This window comes from Periophthalmus magnuspinnatus, chromosome 21, assembly GCF_009829125.3.
Source record: "Periophthalmus magnuspinnatus isolate fPerMag1 chromosome 21, fPerMag1.2.pri, whole genome shotgun sequence".
NCBI classification, from domain to species: Eukaryota; Metazoa; Chordata; class Actinopteri; order Gobiiformes; family Gobiidae; genus Periophthalmus; species Periophthalmus magnuspinnatus.
The window spans coordinates 14,412,340-14,434,401 of NC_047146.1; the positions used below are offsets into that span (position 1 = coordinate 14,412,340).

Sequence of the window (22,062 nt, forward strand, 5' to 3'; positions counted from 1 at the left end):
AGTCCCCCGCTCTCATTCCTCACTTCACCTCTCACCACCGCTGTTTATGGGATGCCACTGTCACCCCAGAGCTCCATCAGGGGGTACTATCCATCAGCCGGGTACTCACCAGTTTAAAGGTCAACACTTTGTAGGTAGCCGGGTCGTCCACAATCCTCTGAAGGTTAGAAGCAACTGGAGAGGGAACAAAAACATAACGTCACTGGCACATCACTCCTCTGTTTTCCACAAACACCGAAAAAGGGTGAGGGAGGGGTCAGAGGTGACGTGGAGGTGAGCTGGACAGGGGTAGTAATGACAAACTACATTCAATATGACAATGTTACGGAGGGTTCGAAAAGCCAGGAAAGATCAAAAGATTACTCAAGTCATGCATGGATGACAGATAAAACCTCTTCAGGCATGTTTTTAATGAGGGAACAACATTATAGCATAGTCGAAAGCTCCCAAATGTCTATTTAACATAATAAGTATATGAACTGAGCAAACAACTTAAACAACTGGTTGAGTTGTTGGATCACTTTGTTTAATTTCCTTATACATTTCAGGAAAACTGTAACTGCTTCATACTTCATAGGGCTTAACTATGTAATGAAAGTAGCTGCTATTAAGCAGCTGGCTAATTATGTTCTCAACTAAAATGATGTCTGGCTGTTTTGACCAAAAATTTATCAAAATAATCTTTCTCTTATTGCTTTCTCTCTCTCTCTCCATATCTATCTATATATCTATATGTGTGTGTGTGTGTGGGGGGGGTGTGTGTATGTATGTATGTATATATATATATATATATATATATATATATATATATATATATATATATATATATATATTATATATATATATATATATATATATATATATATATATTTATTTATTTATTTTTTCATTTGATTTTAATGAGTCTTAAAACTTTTAATCACTGCCATTTTTTCCAAAGTCTGAACTCTAAAAACATGCTTTTACTTGAAGATGATAATGAATGCATCTTGATTGATTACACAACCGTCTTTAAAACACGCCTGGAGTTGTGTTTTGGTACATTTGTGCAAACATTGTTTCAATAACGCTGCATAATAAGTCAGCTAATTGTAATCTGAGAGGCCTTTACCAGATTTGAATTGATTTATTGATTATTTCAGTGACCACCATTACGTAGCTTAGCAACTTTGCCGCTTGATGTCTGTGTTTTAATTAACCATGACACTTGTAATAGTAAGAGTAATTTGTATCTTTTCTGGTAACTACTTGTCTCAGTGAAGATGTTATTGCATTGGTTGGAATGTTCCACAGCATAGCATTAAACTTATCTATCTTACATTTATTAAATTACAGGTGTTTTCTCAAAAAAACACTGTGATTCATCTCTACACAGATCTTAACTTTTACTTGGCTTTGTGGCATCACCTACTTGTCTCCACTGAAATCTCCATGGAGACAAGTGAGTGCCAGACCGTCCACCAGAAAAGTTACATAATGCACCTTTAAAACTTGAATAATACTGTAATGATCTGATATTTTGTTTTCAGTTCAGAGCTGATGTCTTTAGTTATTCTTGTAGCTGTTTATGTAACTGCTTTTAAACGTGACATTTGGTTACTATGCCGACAAGTTGATCTGAAAGTTCAGTTTGTCATTTGCTGGTCTGTTTTGGAGACCGCTGTTGTTTTGCTCTTGTTTTGGCGTGGGTTACAGCCTACAATAGCCCTTGTGTTCAGAAAATAAACAAACCAGAAAAGATGTGTTTCGTTACATCAGAACGCTATAATATTTAAATCAGGTCAATATAATAAAAACACTAATGTATAATAAATAATATGAAATTTCAGCTATACAGTAACTGAATGTGTTTAGGTAGCTTGTTACTGTACTCACCTACTAGCACATCTTGCCCGTTGACCAGGCCTGCGGACACCAGCTCTTGTGAAACGCCCTCCGCTGTGTCTGATGGAGGAAAACAACATGACAAATACTGGCTTGGCTGTGTTCACTTAGGCGTAATTGTGTTAGATATTGGATTAGATACTGCAGTGTCACTACCCATTACTTGCAAAAGAGCAGGACGCTAGCACAAAACAAAACATACAATTAGATCATTCCAGGACATGCGCTTACCTCGGCCAGGAGTGAACTCAAAACGGATGTCATTCAATTCCTTTTTGGAGTTCCTGAAAAAAAAAATGAGAAAAATTGGAACCAAACACTGAATCCACTTTTTGCTACTCAACTGTGTATACGGTGTTTGAATAACATTATCTACTGTTCCTAGTCACTTTTTTGGCAATTTCAAGCACTATATGACATCACACAGGGCTGCCCTGATTACAGCCAGGTGTTTCTAATTACAAACACCTGGCTGTAGGGGGCAGAGTTTGAAGTGTGCTTACTTGTTTGACCAACCACACTGTCCCTCATATCCCTCCTCCCCCCTACTCCTCCTTTTAGTCCTCCAGGTACTGCCCAGTTTAGCATCTCTATTTGTGTTGTGGTTTTGGGCGGAGTTTATGTGTTTAGTCCCACTTTAAAGGCACTGTACCTGATTTTTACTGTCTTACAGCATGATCAGATTCTCGAATATCTTTATTATTCACCGCAATGAGTTTAAAGGTGTTTTTCACAACTTTCAGATACAGTTTTCCAGTTATGGTAAAGCTAACAACAACTAGCATGTAGATCAAACAATAAAACTCTTTATAATTAGTTGCAGGGAGCAGGCAGCAGACTTAATTTGAAATTAAGAGCTGCTTATACAATATATCAGTACTGGGGCAAGACAAATTTAGCTCAAACACATGGGAAAAAATGTAGTTCATGGACTTTGGGAGATTGGTGCTCTATATCCAATTGTGCTTTGACAACTTCGCTGACAGCTAAATCAGGCAGAAAAATGCATGAGACTGAATTGAAATTGCAAAAAGTTTATAAATTGTAGCTCCCGCGCAAAGTGAAAACATATGGACAGATTACAGGGATGAAAAATAGCCCAGTTTGAAGTCGCTGACATTGCAACACTTACCTATATAGAATGTTGGCCTTACTAACTATAGGCGCATGCAGTGCTCTATAAGAATGTGAATAGGATATGTGGACATAGTTTTATTTATATTCTTAAGACCATAGTATCTTGGAGCTTAGAATCAAAGTTTCCATTCATGCTAACTCTAGTATTACATTACAGTTCAATATCTCATATGTCTCGCTGCGGGGAACACAATTTTATCTATTTACATAATGATGCATGCACAGCACTCTGCGCCCTGGTGTGAATACTGTATAGGGTTTATTATAGACTGTTTAAATAATTCAACTGACTCATATATAAATAAATGTGATGCACTGTATATGTAGCTTATAGTAACTGTGGTCCGAATAGATACAGAGAAACACAAAAGCAATAATATAATCTATGGTGGTATTGAATTCGCTTAGGCTCATTGGAGGTTTAACAAGCTTACACACACAGCTGAACTGTTTTTTATTGAAAAATATTCTGCCACATGCAATGATAACAACACTGGAATAAAAATATACTAATAAAAATGTATGTTGTTATTTTTTATAGACAACTAAAATGTAAAGCACGTTTGGTATTTCTCAAAAAGTATTATGTAGGACTTATTTGATGCCACAAAGTCTAAGCCATATTTGCTCGACATATTTACCGTGTCGAGCAAGTTGACCCATAGGCTGATCTTTTTCATATCATACTATATTCAGTCGAATTGTTTTCATAATATTGTTTTGTAACTCCACTGGAAACTCAAAGCACTTTACGTCAATGAACCTCTCATGATTTTACACAGATAAAAGAGGCAAAGTAGGTTAAGTGTCTTGCCGAAGGACACCCCGACAGCTTAAATGAAAAGCCATCTGATTATCTTCTCTGCCTAGCCACTGACATCACATATAATATTAATAATGCACTTAACAAACTTGCCGAAGCCTCACAAAGCGCTATACTGTAGTCATTACTCATTCATTTCATATCATTAAAGCCACAGCTGCCCTGGAGTAGACTGACAGAAGCGTGGCTGCTGATCTGTGGAATGGGCCACCACCAACACTCACACTTTTATACAACTTTATGTGGGTGTCTTGCCTGAGAACACAACAACGGAACTTGGTATGAGCTATCACTGAGCCACAGTTACCCCATATATAGGGTATGTTTACTTCACATTCGTCCTGGTTTGATCCCAGTTCAGTCTTAATGTGGACTTTGTTATGTCCTGTTCTAATCCTGGAGCTGCACTTGTCTTGTCCAGGTTTAGTTCCAAGTTCAGTCTCAGTTTAGTATCAGGTTTTGCATGTGGTTAAGTACTAGGGTTGTCAAAAATATAGATTATCAGATACTAATCGATACAGGTACTAGTATTGAAACTAGATACTCATTTGAACAGGTATCAATATTTAAAAAGTCACATTCACAGGACAGAAATGAACCTTTCCTGAAAAGCTTTACAATGATCTTTAGGTGTATCAGAATAAGTATAAGACACATAGACTAGTACATGCTCATGGACCACTATGAAACATACCGGGACGACTGAAGGATTACATAGATATTTTAATTTAATTTATCTATATTTATACAGGGAGAGTCCAATGAGAGCACTCTAATTTTCAGACTCTCCTTTTCATGGGCGTCCGATTCAAATACAGAAAAATAACAAACAACTGAGGCAACCTGAGGCAACAAATTAAGTGCATCCAATAAGTAAGTCCATTTAAAACATTAAAAACAGGTGCAGGTGTGAGTATAACAGTTTGTTACCAGATTATTAAATTGCATTTGTGGCAGCAAAGTATCCAATTTTACTTGGCCTTGAAATATATTCCATTTATGGGAAACAAAACAGCCAAAATCCCTTTTTTCCCATTTCAGTTCTGGTGCGACCAGTGCTTAGACTTCAATCATGCGATCTTGTATTAAATGTTCCAACATCAATGTTCAACAAGCAAGTGAGAGATTCAGGCGGTCTATGAAGTAGTTCCTTATAAATATATTTTATACAGTGTTGTTCTCGTCTAACAGATGGCAATGGCCAATTTACTTTTTCGTAGAGTGTGCAGTGATGGGTTTTAAATTCATCACCTGTTATGAAATGAAGGGATAAGTGAAAGAGTGGATCTAAAGGCTTCAAAGTAGAAAGTCTGCATGTGTATTATATCTCCAGGATGCAGTACAAAAAGGTTACTTGAACAATTTATCTTATGTATTTCAATGGGATACAAGATTTGTTTCTGTAATAAAATTATAATTTTGATTAAACTGTTGCATTATTCAGAGATATGTTTTTTAAAAGATTAGTTTTCTTCAAGCCAAAACCCAAGATATTTATAGGTGGTGACTCATTCAATCAATGTACTATTTGGTGTATTTGTAGCTTGAGCATTACAAAAAAATCATATATTTAGTTTTATTTGCATTCACTCAATTTGCTGACTAGAATCAAATTACAAATACAATCCTACATGTGCTGTATTTGATTCATTTCGTTTGAACTGGTTTGAGGATTTGAGAGTGGCAGATGGATCTAAACACGTCTGGCCCCAGAGGCAGGAGGAGGAGAGTCTGGGGTCAGTGCCAAATATGCAACATGGATCAGCGCAACCCTGTCCAAAAGATCCAAGCCCAAAGTCTGCCTGACTACCACTCGGAGGGCATCCTGTCAGAACACTTCAAAATCACACTCTGTATACATCTAACAAGCAACACACACTCTCCTGAGAAATCTTATCTGACATTGCGGTGATGTACGGAATATGGTTGGTTTGTGTTTTGCAGTGTAAGTACGAGAGGTTGAAAATGCATTCTAGTTTGCCCCAGGTGTTCCAATCAAATATAATAAAATATAAGGCAGGTTATTAACTCTATCCCTCTGCAATAAACATGTAACGGAATGTGAATGGGAAATGTGCTCATGCCAGATACTATTGGCTAATGTTCACCTGTACAATATCATTACAATTATTGAAGGTGCATTAAGTAGCTTTTCTGGTGAAGGGTCTGCCACCTGCTTGTGTCCATGGAGAAATGAATACTTTGTTTGAATGTTCCACTTTATGGCATTAAACCTAGGGGGTATTATTCAAAATAGACGTTTTGCTTTCTACAATGGGTTAGGGTTCAAAAACATACCTGAAGAGACACTATCCATGCAAGTTTGAGTAATCTAGCGACTGCTCCCAGGCACTGTTCTAAACCTGCTTGTGTTTAGCAGTACAAGCTTGTGCAAAAGCAGGAACGAACAATGCAGTACTATTACAAAACTGATGTGATATGCAGTAGTTTCATTAGCGGATAGTGATAGTGCTCTGAAGGAGGAGTGACTTAACGTGGGGAGCAAAGGGAGAAAGGACTCAATTGGAAAGAACTGAAACTTGTTAAACATTTTAATAAGTTGTTTTCTATGAATAGCATTGTCAAAATGATAAAAGCTAACGTGATGATTTAAATACTGTATATAATGTGTTAGCAGGTAATACCCCAGAGAAGTGTACTACCCCCTTTAAACTTTAATAACTTATTCTTCGTGGGAGTGGATTCACCTGTCCACTCCACATATCAGACCCGCAACCTGGCGTGGTGTGACCTCATGGAGATAAGTTTAATGCCATACTGTGGAAATCTTTGGGCAAAGCAACAATATCATTATAGAGATCAGGAGGTGGCAGACTCTCACCAATAGTCCGCCTTTAAGAATTGTCTGTCAAGTGACGCACACTTTAAATGAGTCTGGTATGAAAGCTCAAACTATTATTGTGAGAGTGACTAGGCTTTTATTCATGTCAGGTGAAGTGCGCAGAGCAGACTTCATTAAAAAGCACTTCTTCTATGTCCTCAACTGAAGCAGAATAAATGATCCACTGCTAACTCTGCTATATTTGAACAGAGACGAGATGGTGTAATGGAATAAAATGTTATGTTTATTAATAATTACCATAAAAACAATAAAGGAAATATGTGTTTTGGTCCCATGAGGCTTAAAACATATATTCAGATACCTATCAAAGTGAGAAAACTGTATTGTTGTCGCATCCCTACACTGTACAAACTGGGATACGCCATTTACTAATTATATGGTGACTAACAGAACTAGATCTAGATGCTATTGAGAGGTACTTCTGTGATTTTTTAATTTATTTTTATTTTATTTTATTTTTTTGCTTATTGGGTCAGAATTTGTCTTTGATGGACTTTAAAACGTCATTCTGTTTCATGATTGAAGGTATTGATTAAAAGAGAATACCAAATTCAGGTCCTAGTAGCATAAACCAGGTATTGTTTAGGTATTGGTAGGGATAAAAATGTAAAGTTGCCAGCTCTAGTTAAAACATATTGGACTGCAAGCTCCTAGGCCGAAATATATTATTTAGTTGTAGTAGCATGAAGCAGAAGATTAGCAATAGTACACAACTCCTAAAAAGATTGTGGGGCGCGATAAATTGTAATGTTATTTTTTATATAGTGTTATATCCCTAGTTTCCAGTAAATGGTACAATTTATTTAAAATAATAATGCGTCAGTCTAATATATAACGCTTTTCCAGGCACTCAAAGTCGCTTCACAATTTTATGCATCATTCATTCCATGCTCTGTGGTGGTGAGCTACTATTCTAGCCACAGCTGCCCTGGGATAAGCTTACAGAAGTGAGGCTGCCAATCCAAGTCACTCAAACCAGCATCAACATTTGTGCACACCCTGCATTCATATTCAACAATGTGGGTGAAATGTCTTGTCTTGTGTCTTAACCAGGCCAAATCTTGCTAAACTTCTGACATCTATTTCTATACCCTACTCCGCTACACTCAATAGACAACAACAATTCACTTTCTTCCCCCCAGTATTGCATATGTACAACCTTTTTCTCACTGGTGACATCTATTGGCCAACCCCAATCAACACTAATCTTTCTTACCAGAGTCAGCTATGCATGCAGCCCACACTCCTTTGATTTGAATTAACACAGAAAAGCACATCAAACGTGACCTCTCCTCTTCGCAGCTCAATGAATCAATCTCATTTACATTGGTCCCTCTTTGCCTGTCGAAGCAGCGGTGACGCGCCAACAACTGGGCGTGTTATTATAAAAGTCTGAAGTTTCCCCCTTTAAAACTGCTGACAATGGCACCCTTAGAGACCTCGGTGACTTTGTGAGGGAAAAAAAAATTGAATAACTTCCAGGCAAAATGTTGACAAAGACCCAATCATAGCCCGAATGCTGTCTGGAATACTGAGAAGCCTCGTATTACCATAACACATGCAGATTGGCGCTAATTCCCTCATTAATTAAAAGAGGAGATGAACTTGCTGTTGCTTTTTTGGACTCTCGAATCTAATTTAAACATTTTCAGACAAAAATATCAAGGCAAATTATTATTATTTGAGAAATTTGTTTAAAATTTGAAAACAAAATATGAACATATCAACAATGTTTTTTTAAACAGAGCACTCAAAGTCACATTGTAATTTACATTCGCTCCACACACTCATGAGCTTACCGAATACAGTTGCTGCTATGATTGCCAAACAGCAGCCTCTCCAGCCAATTACTATATTAATACTTGTGCAAAATGGGTGAAGTGTCATGATCACGGACAAAACGACTAGAATTGAACCACCAATCTTCCAGCTAACCCAAGGCCACTCTATCATGTGAACCACTGTCAACAGATTGAAATGAACTGAACAAGGCCAGAATTCAAAATAACTACGTGTAATATGTCACTGTCTCCATAGAAATGTTAGTTTTTTTGCTTGGATTTTTTACAGTATGGCATTTAACTTATGTACATCTGCGCAGAGAAGCTCGTGAGACCACAAAGTTGCAAGTCAAGGCTTCCCGCTCAGTAAGAATACATACCGTAAATTTCGGACTACAGAGCGCACCTTGATATAAGCCGCACCAGCTAAATTTGAAGAGAAAATCAATTTTGTACATATATAAGCCGCACCTGAATAAAAGCCGCAGGTTTTCATATTGTAACATGAGATATTTACACAGAAAGACGGTGCACCGACACGCTTTTTTTTAAACTGTGCCTGAAAATTGGCACCAACACGACAACAACACGGGATGAACACATCTGCAGGTTTAGAAAATAAAGCTGCACCAACACGGAAAATCTGCTTTTATTTCCTCTGAAAACTTTTGTCGTCTTTTTACATTGACCAAGTTGGATTCATTGATGTCGAGCTTACGTGCAGTGGCTCTATTTCAGGGGTCGGCAACTCGCGGCTCCGGAGCCGCATGCGCCTCTTTCCGCCTCATACTGCGGCTCTGCGTGGCTTGGGAACTAACACAGACACAGCTCAGTCCTGCGTAAAGAGCCCTGATTTTGAGACGTTGTGCGCACAGGGGTCAGGAGCAACTTTGGCCCGTCCCTAATGACACACTAATAAGCTCGTCCGTAGATGTATCATGAAAATCCTGCTGGAAATCGCCACAGAAATCTATTTGATGTAGTAGCAAGTTTATTATCTGCTCTTGTCTCCGCGGTGACGTATCACGTTTAACACATCAGACACGACGCATTAAAGTAGACCCACAAGCGAGTGAAAATGAGCCAAAACAAAAGTCTTTGGAGATCTTTTTAACAAAGGGGAAAAGGACAACTGAGGAGCCAGAAGAAGAGACTACGACCTCCAAGAAAAAGAAAGATAAATTTAACAGACAATGCCTACTTAAAATCTGGGTTTGTCGCTGCAGGTGACTCACGCGCACAGAGTCCGCTCTGCGTAACATACGGGAAAAGCAAATAAGGCAATGAAACCTTCAAAACTGCTTTGGCACATGGAGAATAAGCACCTGGGATTAAACGATACGCTACGAGTTTTTTTGTTGTTGTTTTTTTAAAGAAACTGCGGAGTAGAGTAGACATAATCACATAATCAGCGCGATGCATGATGCAGCGGTTTGGTGAGTTGTATTTTTTTAATGCACTTAAGTTGTTTTTGCCATATTTATCTGCCACGTGTAGAAGGCTTGTCCGTGAAAGTAAAACCTACATTATTCCGTTACATTATTGTTATTATACAGTGTTATCTTCATTTTAGATGTCAAAAAGTATTTGCGGCTCCCAGTGTTTTATTTTATGTGGAAAGTGGGTCCAAATGGCTCTTTGCGTGTAAAAGGCCGACCCCTGCTCTGTTTCCTTTCTGTTTCTTTATCTTAAAAACTGCATCATATCCATTTCATGATGCGCAAAATGATCGTTCAAAATCAAAACTAGTGAATTCTTCAGAGCAGAATCTTTCCCCACGTCTGTCTCACTTTTACGTTTACAGCTAGAGAGCGCCCCCCAGGGGTCGTTATCCAGTAAAATTCCATATATAAGCCGCACTGCTGTAAAAGCCGCAGGGTTCAAAGCGTGGAAAAAAAGTAGCGGCTTATAATCCGAAATTTACGGTATTTTTCAAGTTTTTCTGCAATAAAAACACCCATAGTTGAATAAATGTGAGATATATCAGTTTAATGTTATACTGCAGAATATTCCAAGTAAAGCAATAACATCTCCACGGCAACAAGAAAGTACTGCACCCTCCACCACCGACTTTTTTGGATGAATTAGGTAAACAAGAAATAATGCTAACCTTGGTGTATTTTGATAGTTTTTTAAAAGCCAGCTCCAATTATGTGTTATTATACAGCTATGGCCCATCTATGAGACCGTGTAACCATAGAGTATAGATCACATTTACAAAGCCCTACGGGTATTAAGAGCTCCAGACAAGAACAAAGTTAGCGTGTAGAAAAAAGCTGATGAGATAAGAGAAGGTCACGGTAATCCCTCCTGACTAATGAAAGGGTTAGCGAGGACCTTGAGACCTTAAAGTGGTGAAACAAAACCACCTTTAAGACCTAACAGCTATTGAATATGGTGAAATGGAAGTAGTTGTAGCAGTAGTAGTAGTAGTAGTAGTAGTAGTAGTAGTAGTAGTAGGAGGAGGAGGAGTAGTAGTATCAATTGAAGCTGTAGTAGTTTTTTAGATCTATATATGGTATCAACTAATAAATATCTTATAATTGAAGATATAACACTTGTAACGGTAAATAAAAATGTAAGAAATGTTTATAAGTAATAAAACAAACAAAACAATTATAGAAAATTTTGCCTGATCAGTATAAGTTGAGTTATAGGAATATATATAGGAAATTATAGTATCTCCAAGGGCTGCAAACAAATCAGAATCACAATCTGAATAGACGCAATTAGTGAATAACAAAGGCTGCAATTTTTCAAGTACCTTTCACTTCCTCCACACAAACCGACGAAACATCCTGTGTCATTCTGCATAAAAACTGCTAAACCCTGTAGTTTTGATCTGTAAAAACATGTTCTGAAATGTGATTCTTGTGTTTGTTTGTCAATTCTTCTGGACGTGTTTAAAATGTGAACGTTGAACAGAATCCTATAATTAAAACATAAATCACAAATCTAACCGCAATGCTTGCCAGAAAAATCACAGTATTTTTTAAGTAACTATTTTTTCCCACATTTTTCTAGCCCTAGTAGTATCTTCACAACACCACTATATTAATCCTATGATGTCCAGAGCAGAATAAACTGTTATGACCAGTATATACGGCCTGCAGCCAAAAAGCTAATGCAGCGTAACATCCTCCTTGTGGATCCCAGCTAAAAGACACAGAGCGAGGGAACGCACTGTGATGCCAAATATCTCCCAAGGCATCTCACATAAAATCATACTTTTAGGACAAATACTAGTGTCACAGTGCAGAAATTTCAATATTAAGGAATAGACTTGATTCTAGTCAATACTGATGCAGATACCACAATGACAAATATACATAAAATACTCTTTCTTTAGGCAATAGCACTTACTTTCTTTTATATCACCATGTGGTCTTATATCTGTGTAATCCCTCAGTCCTCCAGGTAGGTTCTATAGTGGTACATGGGCGTATACTAGACTATGTGGCGTTATGCTTGTCCTGATACAGCTTAAGATCACTCTAAAGCTATTCTGTCCTGTGAATGTGACTTTTTTAGTATCGATACCTGCTCTATCTTCTTTCTATGTGTCAAAGCGATGCCGTTTTATTCTAGTTAAGGACAATTGGCAGTAGAGGGAGCTATCAATCAATATTTGAGCTTACAACGTGCTGTGAATGGGCAGATTAAGTAGAAGAGGAATGTGCTGGCATTTTACCTTAGCCGGAGGACCATGTTGAGCGCTCCTTGGTTGTTGGATGCGTGGTTGTATGGTTCTACCTGTGAGAGATACGGGATGTAGGAGAGGAGAGAAAACGTTAGTGACCTTGGTTTGTATAGGCTCTGCAGTTTGCCTTGCCAGTGTGCAGATAAGCAGTAATGATGATGGTAAAGCTGCACTGGCCAAAGTTTTGTGCACCCGGTGACCTCTGACTATTCAGAAAAACAGCTCTTTTTGTGTTTACACCCCCACAAAAGTAGACTGAAACATACTTGATGCTATAACTATTACACAGTGTTCTCAGAGTTGTTTTAGATATTTATTTGACAACACTTTATAATACCTTAATTAGCCATCATAACCATGAGGACTGAAATGAACTTGTATTAAGCTTTAGTAATTACTTAATTAATACTCTAACCCTAATTCCTAACGTTAATTAAATAGTTATTAAGTCCGACTCAAGATGTGTAGTTAATCTTAATGTTTCACTTTTAAAGCTATACTACCTGCTGGTCTTCATGGAGAAACATAACTTTAATGCCATGCTGTGGAACATTTCAGGCAATCCAATCCATGCATACAACATGGTGTACCTTCCACCAGAAAAGTTACAGTGTGGCTTTATATATATGGTATTGCATTAACTGAAATATTCTCTTTTTATGCTATATGTGCATTTAAATAAGCCAACGTAAATATAGTTGTTAATTCTTGTCTGTGATTGGCCAATTCTTTTGTTATCCAGTCTATATTCTCATCCATTTAAGCTCTTAATCGAAGTTGAATTACTAACCCATATTGCATACACTGTTAGTTTTAGTGTTGCCATTAATATTTCTTCAAGCTTTGGCCGTAGACAATATCTTTGTGTTTTGCCTCACAGGAATTTCCATTGGTCTTTTTGGCTTGTAAACAATCAAAAAACAGTGCCAAAATTCTCAATATCTGATCCAGCTGGACAGAAAAAAAATGTGTGAAAAACAAAAACTATTTTAGAAATTAACTTGCAATGTTCAGTGAGATATAATTGCAGAGTTTGAATGGTCTAAAGCTAAACTCGATGCTGGAAGTTGATGTTAAATTTACTTTAACATTAACTTGATGCACTATTGCTGCGTTCACATGTCTTGGGTTGGTCCTGGTTTGATCCACTTCTGCCCTGGTTTAATTCTCGCCTTGTCCATATTTACTTCTATTCTGTCATTTACTGTCATTTAGCCTATAATGACATTTTGCAGAGCTGAACTGGTTCCAGGAAGGTTTTGGCCAATGCGGCTTTAAATGTCAAAACAAGGAAAATGATGGTGGGAATGAACAGGGCGAAGAGGAGAACACTTTAATTAGTAGACTAAAACAAATTTACTTTTTGAATAGCAACTATTAGAGCTTACAAATAACCTTTATTGTCTACCATATTTAATTTTTTGACAGGAACTATAAGACTTGCCAAATTAAAGAGGCTGTACCAGATTTTTACCGCGTTGAAAAACAGAACTAGTTCATTTTAAACAGTTTACAGTGGTCCAAAGTTAATCCTCACTTACCTTATGCATTCTGAACATCCTTATTACTTACAATGATGAGTTTATAAGCACTTTTCACAACTTTCAGAGACCAGAGTGAAATTCTGTCACTGTAAATAACCTAACGTGCATTTCTTATTATCCAAGTCCCATTATCTGACAATAAAACGTGTATAATTTGACACAGACAGCAAACACAGCAGACATATTTTGGCTTCAAGAGTTGTTTATACAATATATCTGTACTGGGGAGAGATGAGTTTTGCCCAAATACATGTGGAAAAAAATTGGGTACAGGTTCTTTAACATTGGCTTCCATTTGAGACTGCAATAAGCTAGTAAAATGGATAGAGCAAGCTAACAACTGAACTAACACTGATCGTTATTTGCTTTGAGTTATTACTACTGAGGAGACAGACAGCCAAGCATAGCAGCCCCATACACACAAATGAGTGAGCGGGACTAGACGCTCGATAACACAGGAACAAGATAATTAGTGCGCCATCAGAGTCCACAGTTATCCCCCAAATGGGTCCCTCACCTGGGGATGCTGCAGAGACAAGCCTTCGATGGGGACATTGTTTGCGTTCTCCTCACTCTGGTAGAACAAAATGACAGGCGTAATTGTGCAAATGCGATTACGTCCAGGACAGATATCGTCAGTGATCACAAATGAATGGATAAGAAAAAGAAGTGGAGTGGAAAAAAATACCCAGAAGAAAATATGGGGGAACGATGAACTGATTGTGTCGAAAAAAAGATATGGAAAAATAAGAATGAAATGAAAGTGAAATTGAGGATTGATTGGTACACGAGCGATATAGCTAACTTACGTCTTTGGCTTCCTCTCTGACCCTTCGTGACTAGAGAGAAATCACAACACAAGTACCTTTAGTGTTAACAGGGTATATGCAACATTTGCCTAAAAATAATTTGGAGAAAATAAATGTCTTTGTGTCTTTATCTGTTAAGTATAGGTGTGTATATTTAATCAGAGTGAAAAATCTCTTAAGACTTTTCTTTTTGTTATCCACAGAGAAATAATTATGCAAAAAATTCTAAAAATATCCCCAAAAAAGATCAGGTTCAGCTTATTACAAAATAATACTAATAAAAGCATGCCAGTTAAAAAAAAAACACAGCTAAACAAGATCCTATGATTACTTGAATAGGCCACGTTGTAATGATCACAGTGACATTTAAATCAGAAAAATATTTGTTAAAAAGTGAATTTGTTAAAAAGTTGATTTGAAAAACAGTTTCTAAATGCAATCAAAAATGTATGATTACAAAATAGTGATATATAAATTATCACAGTATCGTCCAAACTGTGATATTATTAGTATTATTATTATTATTGTGAGCCATTTATGACATATTGAACTGTGGGTTACTCTGTGATTCCTTGTACTTTTCTGTAGTGTTTTGACGTGGCACTTGTTAAGTATATTACATGGTTGACTGAAGCTCATTGTAAACTCAGTGTAAGGTCACTGGTGAACACCCCTGCTACATCTTTCTTTATATCATAGATCCAAAGTGATAATTGTCTTCTTCCATCTTTGTCCAAACACAGGGATGGACTGACAGGGGCAGAGGAGGAGGGTAGACCTACAAATAACTTTGGTTTGGCTTCGTTCTACTCACTCTTCCCTGGTTGACAGCAGCCTTCCCCTCCTCGCTGCGTTCGTCTAACTCGTCATCGCTCCACTCCCAGTCCCCGTCCTCAGTCTTGTGTAGGTGTCCACTGGAGCCAGGGACCCTCCTCACCTGAAAACAAAACAATATTACAACACTAAACTGAGACATGTCAGTGTCATTCATTGTGCTTTATTTAACTAACAGAAGCAATTTCACTTTGTATGTTAGCTAGTTTAGCAATAGCATAATAACAGGTTAGGTTAGTGTTACTAGTAGCCTATTTCGTTTAAATGTACTCTTTGTTTTGTCATACCATGCTGGGCTATTCTAAATGGTATACTAGTTTATTTGATGCTATTATATGCTAAATACTGTTAAGCTAAGTGCTAATTTGGCTGCCTATATAGTATATTTTGTGTTTATTTACCTTTATTAAATGCATTTTATTATTTTCTACATGCTATTAAACATATACACTTCATTTTATGCTGCAGAAATCTCTTGTAGGAAAAATGTTCTATTGCTTGACAAATGTATTACTTACAGAAAACATTTTAAAAAGAAACTATGAAATTGCCAATAAAATTATACACTTAAATACTAGGCTATTAGCGACTAAATATATCAGATTAAATAATATAACTTTATTAGAATGTTATTAGATTAAACAATATAACTAAATAGGTCTAAAATACCTAGTTTCAGCACAATGCAAAAAAAATAAAAAATAAAAAAAATAAATAAAAATAATAAAATCTTCTGAACCTCACATCCACACAGTTAAACACACTAGTGAAAGCCACTGATAGGCTAATTAGCATATCAGCTTTAGTATGTCAATGTTAAGCGCTTATGCTAATGCTAAAGCTTTATGGCAAAATAGTTATAGAACTATTTAAGCCATTATTTGAGTGTAATGACAACAGCACAGTGAGCACACACACAAAGCACGCATTACTACAATGTTACTACGATGTTACTACAATGTTACTACAATATTACTACAGCTGTATACTCAGAACACAACTCTACCCTTCCAGTGTGGTGAGGATTAGTGCCCAAACCAGGACCAGAACCGTGGCTCTGCTCCTTAAGCAAAACACACAGGAACACTCACTCATATCGCACAATTAGGCTTTTTATACTTGGCTTAAATGTAATTACTGTACAAACCAAATTATCAAGAGCTGTTTGACCAATGACAGCCTGTATTAGCCTATAGGATTTTACTATGTTCTTAAAATTATAGATTTCAATAAATACTTCCACAGAGATTTGCCTGTTTAGCAGAATAATACACAAAACACCAATAAATTATTAAAGGCAATACATAAAACTTTAAAGGTGCACTATGTAACTTTTCTGGTGGAGGGTATATAATGATATCTCCATGGAAACCTGCTTGTCTCCATGGAGATATTATTGCTTTGCCAGGAATGCTTCACAGTATGGCATTAAACTTGTGTACTTGGCATTTTTTTTACTTACAAATGTTTGCAATACTAAAAATTACCTACAAAAACATGGATTCTTACGGTGAACAGAGTTGCCTCTCCACAGATCTGACATTTAACAGGATTGTATTGATCTGTCTTGTGGGACATAGTACAATGCCATACATTTCAGGCAAAACAAAAACATCTCTATGAAAACAAACATTTGGCAGACCCACCAGTAGAAAAGTTACCTAATGCAATCCTTTATTACTGCTGTGACGTCTGTAATTATCTTTGAAGGAACATCAATTCATCACTGCCAACGACACGATTGATTTGTTGTGATTACAATGCATTTTTTCAGACCAACTGTGGGATCCGGTCCAGAGCTCTACTCAATTTTTTTTTTGACTCTTGTTCTTTCTCCCTCTCTTATGATGTAATAGTTCAATAAGCACAGTTCATGTCCTCCAATGGATCCCTCAGCACCTATTGACGTTACAGAGGTTTGCTTTTGAGTTGTAGTGTGTTACAGTGCCCTCTGCTGGACATTTTAGAGGATACAAAAAGTTAATTATTTCTCGTCATAGCAACCACTGTGCAGCACTTTGGAAACTGCTGTATGTTTATAAATGTGCAGTGTAAATAAAGAGGATTGGATTTGTTCAAATTCCTTTGTGAAACAGTTCATTATCACCTGAAGCAGAACAGTTTTATACAGACTTATACAGGTCATACGGGCTTTTTGTTGGGACTTGAAATTAAAAAGCAAGATTTTTCATACAAGTTTTTATTTAGTGCTGATTTTATCTTTTTGGTCCTGGTTTACTCTATTTAATCTAATACGCAACTGACAAAATGCATTTATATTGTGTTTAAATATAAAGGTGCACTATGCATGTACTCGAATTAAACATATTTATCTCCAGGTGGTATCAAAAGGACAAATTTAAATATGTGTAAAAATGCCCCACTCACAGTAAGAATGAATGTTTTAAATGTATGTCTTTAGCCATAAAAACACCTGTAACTGAAAATGAAACTGACAAAGCAAGATAGCTCAGTTTAGTGCCATACTGTGGACTATTCCAGGCAAAAAAATGAGCTCTCCATAGAGACAAGCAGATGGAGTACTCTCCACCAGACAATTTAATTTACTGCGTCAGAAAGTATATTAACGCTGTTGTTTTTACTTAACACACTAATCAAACGCATCACATGTTTTCAATTCTGTCAACTCACTTCCGAGGTTACAAATATATTTTAAAATCATGACTGAACCTGTACAACTCCTCTCCCCTGCAGCAGGAATGGCTTTTCTGGCTTACATAAGTGTCTCGCAGCTAAAACTCACCCACAGGAGAGGATGAGAGCGGAGAAGAGGTCACAGAGGGCACAGTACAAAGAGGTGAGCAGGAGTGGCCCATATATTCTCAAAGTGAGCCCCCACCGCCCCCTCCCTCACATCCAAAAGGTCAGAGCCTGCGGAGATGAAATGCTACCACTGTCCAGCTAAGGCCCTCTGCGGTGTATTTGCTGAGCGCAGAATGCAGACAGTGCCGTAGGGAGAATCAGCACAAAATGACAAGGACACTGGCTCTGGTTACAGTAAGGAAAGACAGGATTGAAGAAAGCTTTACCTAGCTGGATGCAGTACTAAATGTGTGTGTGTGTTTCCTGAATAGTTTCCTGAATAGTTTTATATCAGAACTAGTATAAGACTATATTATAATATGATTGAACTTCTGTTTTCATTTGTTCTAAAATTGTGTTTCAAGTTTCAACATGCTTTGGTTATGTGGTTGTTATTGGTATCTCAATTACATGTAGCACTAAGAATGTAACAAAATAAATGTAAAAACATACAATATTAATGGACAATGGATATATGGTGACAGTAAAAAAATAAAAAAATGAAGGATTTTTTATGTGCAATAATTCAATGCTGCTATTACTGTTTAACATAGCAAAAGAAAGGAAGAAAGATTCAGAGTTTTTGTACATTTTAAATCTAATAAAAATAGCAAATAACAAACTACATTTTAAGTAAATAGATTTGTACGCCTGTCACAATATTTACTATATGGACTTATCATTCAATATATTATAAATGGAACAATCATTTTGGGGGATCAATATTTATCGTAGGTACTTTTTCTTCGTAGTAGTGAGAATTTTTTTTTTTTTTTTTTTTCTGTATGATAAGATTTGAATTGTACAAGGTTGAATTATGAACTAAAATTTGACAAACTAATTACTTAAGTGCTGCATTCTGTTATCCATTTATACAGCTCAACAATAGTTAAGAATATTGTACATTTACAATACTTTTTTGTGAATAATTCTACTTTATGGTTTGGTTTCAATATTATCGTTTATCATCTATATCGCCCTTCAAAATTTGTTAGCATTTTGCATGCCTAATCTCACGTTTAAAATGAAAGTTGAGTAGTAGCTACAACATGCTTTATATTTTATAATAGTCAATTTAAACCAACATATTTTTATCAGTATGGCTGCCTAAATAATTTCTGCCTTGTCTAGTCTGTTAACATTGAACATAGTGACATGTAGCAATACAGACATCTACCTCCATCCACATACCTTAACGTGCATAAATAACAAGATCTACCAACAAATCAATTGCTTCTCCTGTTACATCTCTCTCTATTGACATACTGCTGTTTGTGCGTAATGTTAACGTCACACACGACACCCACCATGCTGTCCTCCACTATGCCCTCCATGTGCTTCTAAGTATCAGGACAATTTCAGGAAATTTCCACCTCTAGTCCTTGTTTCACAGTATACAACAACTACTACAACTACTACAACTACTACAACTGCAACAACTACTACAACTACTACAACTGCAACAACTACTACAACTACTACAACTGCAACAACTACTACAACTACTACAACTACTACAACTGCAACAACTAGTATTCAGTTAATGATGTACTATGTAACTTTAAGGTCTGTAATCTGCTTGTCTCTGTGGTGAGTTGTTATATTTTTCTATCTCCATGGAGACGTCACCAGGCCAAGTAACTGGTAACTGGTTTGTTATTTTTGACCCTTAAAATCTGTAGATGAATAAATGCAAGGCGCTGTACAGTACCTGGTGTTTATTGTCTTAAAAATGTGGGGGAAAAAACTAGTTTAAATGTTGTGCAGTGATACAAATTTGGAATTTTGTAAATAATATAAAGCTAACTAAGATGCTAATGTGCACTTCCTGATTATGGGACGATAAATCATTTATAATTAGATGCAGACAGCAGACTATCAACATATTTTGACCTCAAGAGCAGATACAATATATCTGAGACAAGACAATTGCTCACATTTATGGGAATAAATCAGGTTTAAGGTAAAAATATAAAATATAAAAGCAACAACATCACCATGTGACAACAAGTGGGTGGTAGGCCATCTGCCAAAAAAAGTGACATAGTGCACCTTTAAATACGACCAAAATATAAGCAGAAAATGCACATCCTTCTCTGAACAAGTGGAATAGTTAACATTACTATGACAGTGGTTAATGTGGCCCCTATGTCTCCACCACAGTGTGTTTGAGGTGGTGAAAGTGGAATGTCCGTGTTGACAGTAAATGCAACATTCTGGTCATGTTTAGTCAATAGGAGCATGTTTTTTTACGACTGAGGACACATATACGTACCTTCTTAGACCTCTGGGATATCTTTGGTGCTCGACTCAAAAGCTTTTCCACCAGATATTCTTTGTTCTGCAGCAGACGAAAATGCAAGTCAGAGGGTGGTTAAACAATGGAATATTGAATCAAGGTTAGAGGAAGAGGCAAATCGTATTACGTGAAGCAGGCCTGAAATGAATGACTTATTATGGTACTGTTGACACTAAGATTTCAGCGCGGCTTCATTCTGCTCCTTAATAGTAGCTAGGTTTGAAACGATGATTTCTTGGTTGACTAAATACAGTACCAACTGCATGTGACTTCAGAATGTGTATAAGGCATATTTGTGGACTGAGATAATTGTCCGATCAGAGTAACTGAGACCAAGAAAATAAATTACTAAAAAAATTCAAGATCGAATAGCTAAAAAGGGAAAAATTCAAAAATAAAAAAATGGCAGATTCTTTGAAAATGAAAAACTTATAAAGTGGCCAGTAAATATTAGTAAAACATGGATTCCAAGGAAAAGCAAAACTGGATATTTTAGTGATACAACTGCAATTTAATAATCTGGAAAAAAAAAACTTATACACACACCTGTTTTGATTTTTTTATGTGGATTTGTATACTTGTTTTGTTTGTTTTTTTGCTTGTATTGTATTTTAAACAGGGCGCCCATGAAAAAGAGAGTCCAAGTGCTCTCATTGGGCTTTCCCCTGTATAAATAGAGATAAACAAAAGAAAGAAAGTATCTATATATTTTGTGGCTTGTTGTCCTTTGTGGATTGTGTGTGATGTTCTCAAAATTAATTAAACCACCATTAACTGTCTGGGGACTGTTTTCATTTCCCATTATACGTCATGTTCAAGCTAAGGCCCAGGTAGCTATATGCAGGCAAGTCAACAAGAACGCCTTTGATATTTGTTGTGTGTAATAAATATTGTATTATATGCAGTGGTGGAAGGTAACAAGGTGTACTGTACTGTACTTAAGTAGAATGTTTATGTATCTATACTTAAGTACATTTTACAGTGGATATTTTTTACTTACTTTTACTTCACTACATTTGAGAGCAGTATCTGTACTTTCTATTCCACTACATTTTTTTTAACAGAACTGAAAAATAAAAAGTACTTTTCATATGATTTGTGAGGTTATTTTAAACCATGTCTGTTTTGAGTTCAAACAACAACAACAAAGCAAACAACAATAAATACACAATATTTATAAGAAAAATTAAGAAATTGATTCGTATTACTACTGTTGACCAAAATCTGTATAAAATCTGTGTGAAATACTTTCACTTTTTACTCTTAAAGTAAGTTTTTAAATAGGTACGTTAATACTTAAGTATATTTTTTCATGTGATACTTTTATTTGAGTAACTTTTTACCTCGGTATCTGTGCTTTTACTTAAGTAACAAAACTGAGTACTTCATCCACCACTGATTATATGATGTTAACATTAAATTAACTTAACCAAGATGGAAAACTTTTTTTTGTTTTCCTTAAGGCAACACATAAAGTACCACAGTATTTTAGCAACTAACTTTTTTATATAACAGCTTAATTACAGTGCTACTCAATTATGGAAAAATATTATAATAATTGTTTT

The 22,062-nt window shown here is 36.3% G+C and overlaps 1 protein-coding gene across 1 annotated transcript in view; it reads right to left on the reverse strand.

Annotated features, from left to right (window-relative positions):
• stk39 (serine threonine kinase 39) overlaps positions 1-22,062 on the reverse strand; it is a 38,077-nt gene that overhangs the window by 8,155 nt on the left and 7,860 nt on the right. The window contains exons 10-17 of the mRNA XM_033987549.2: positions 20,474-20,539; positions 15,356-15,478; positions 14,542-14,571; positions 14,250-14,306; positions 12,180-12,241; positions 2,116-2,168; positions 1,876-1,944; positions 110-174 (exon numbers count right to left, since the gene is read on the reverse strand). Of these exons, the coding sequence (XP_033843440.1) occupies positions 110-174; positions 1,876-1,944; positions 2,116-2,168; positions 12,180-12,241; positions 14,250-14,306; positions 14,542-14,571; positions 15,356-15,478; positions 20,474-20,539 (525 nt within the window). The remainder of the gene's footprint in view (positions 1-109; positions 175-1,875; positions 1,945-2,115; positions 2,169-12,179; positions 12,242-14,249; positions 14,307-14,541; positions 14,572-15,355; positions 15,479-20,473; positions 20,540-22,062) is intronic.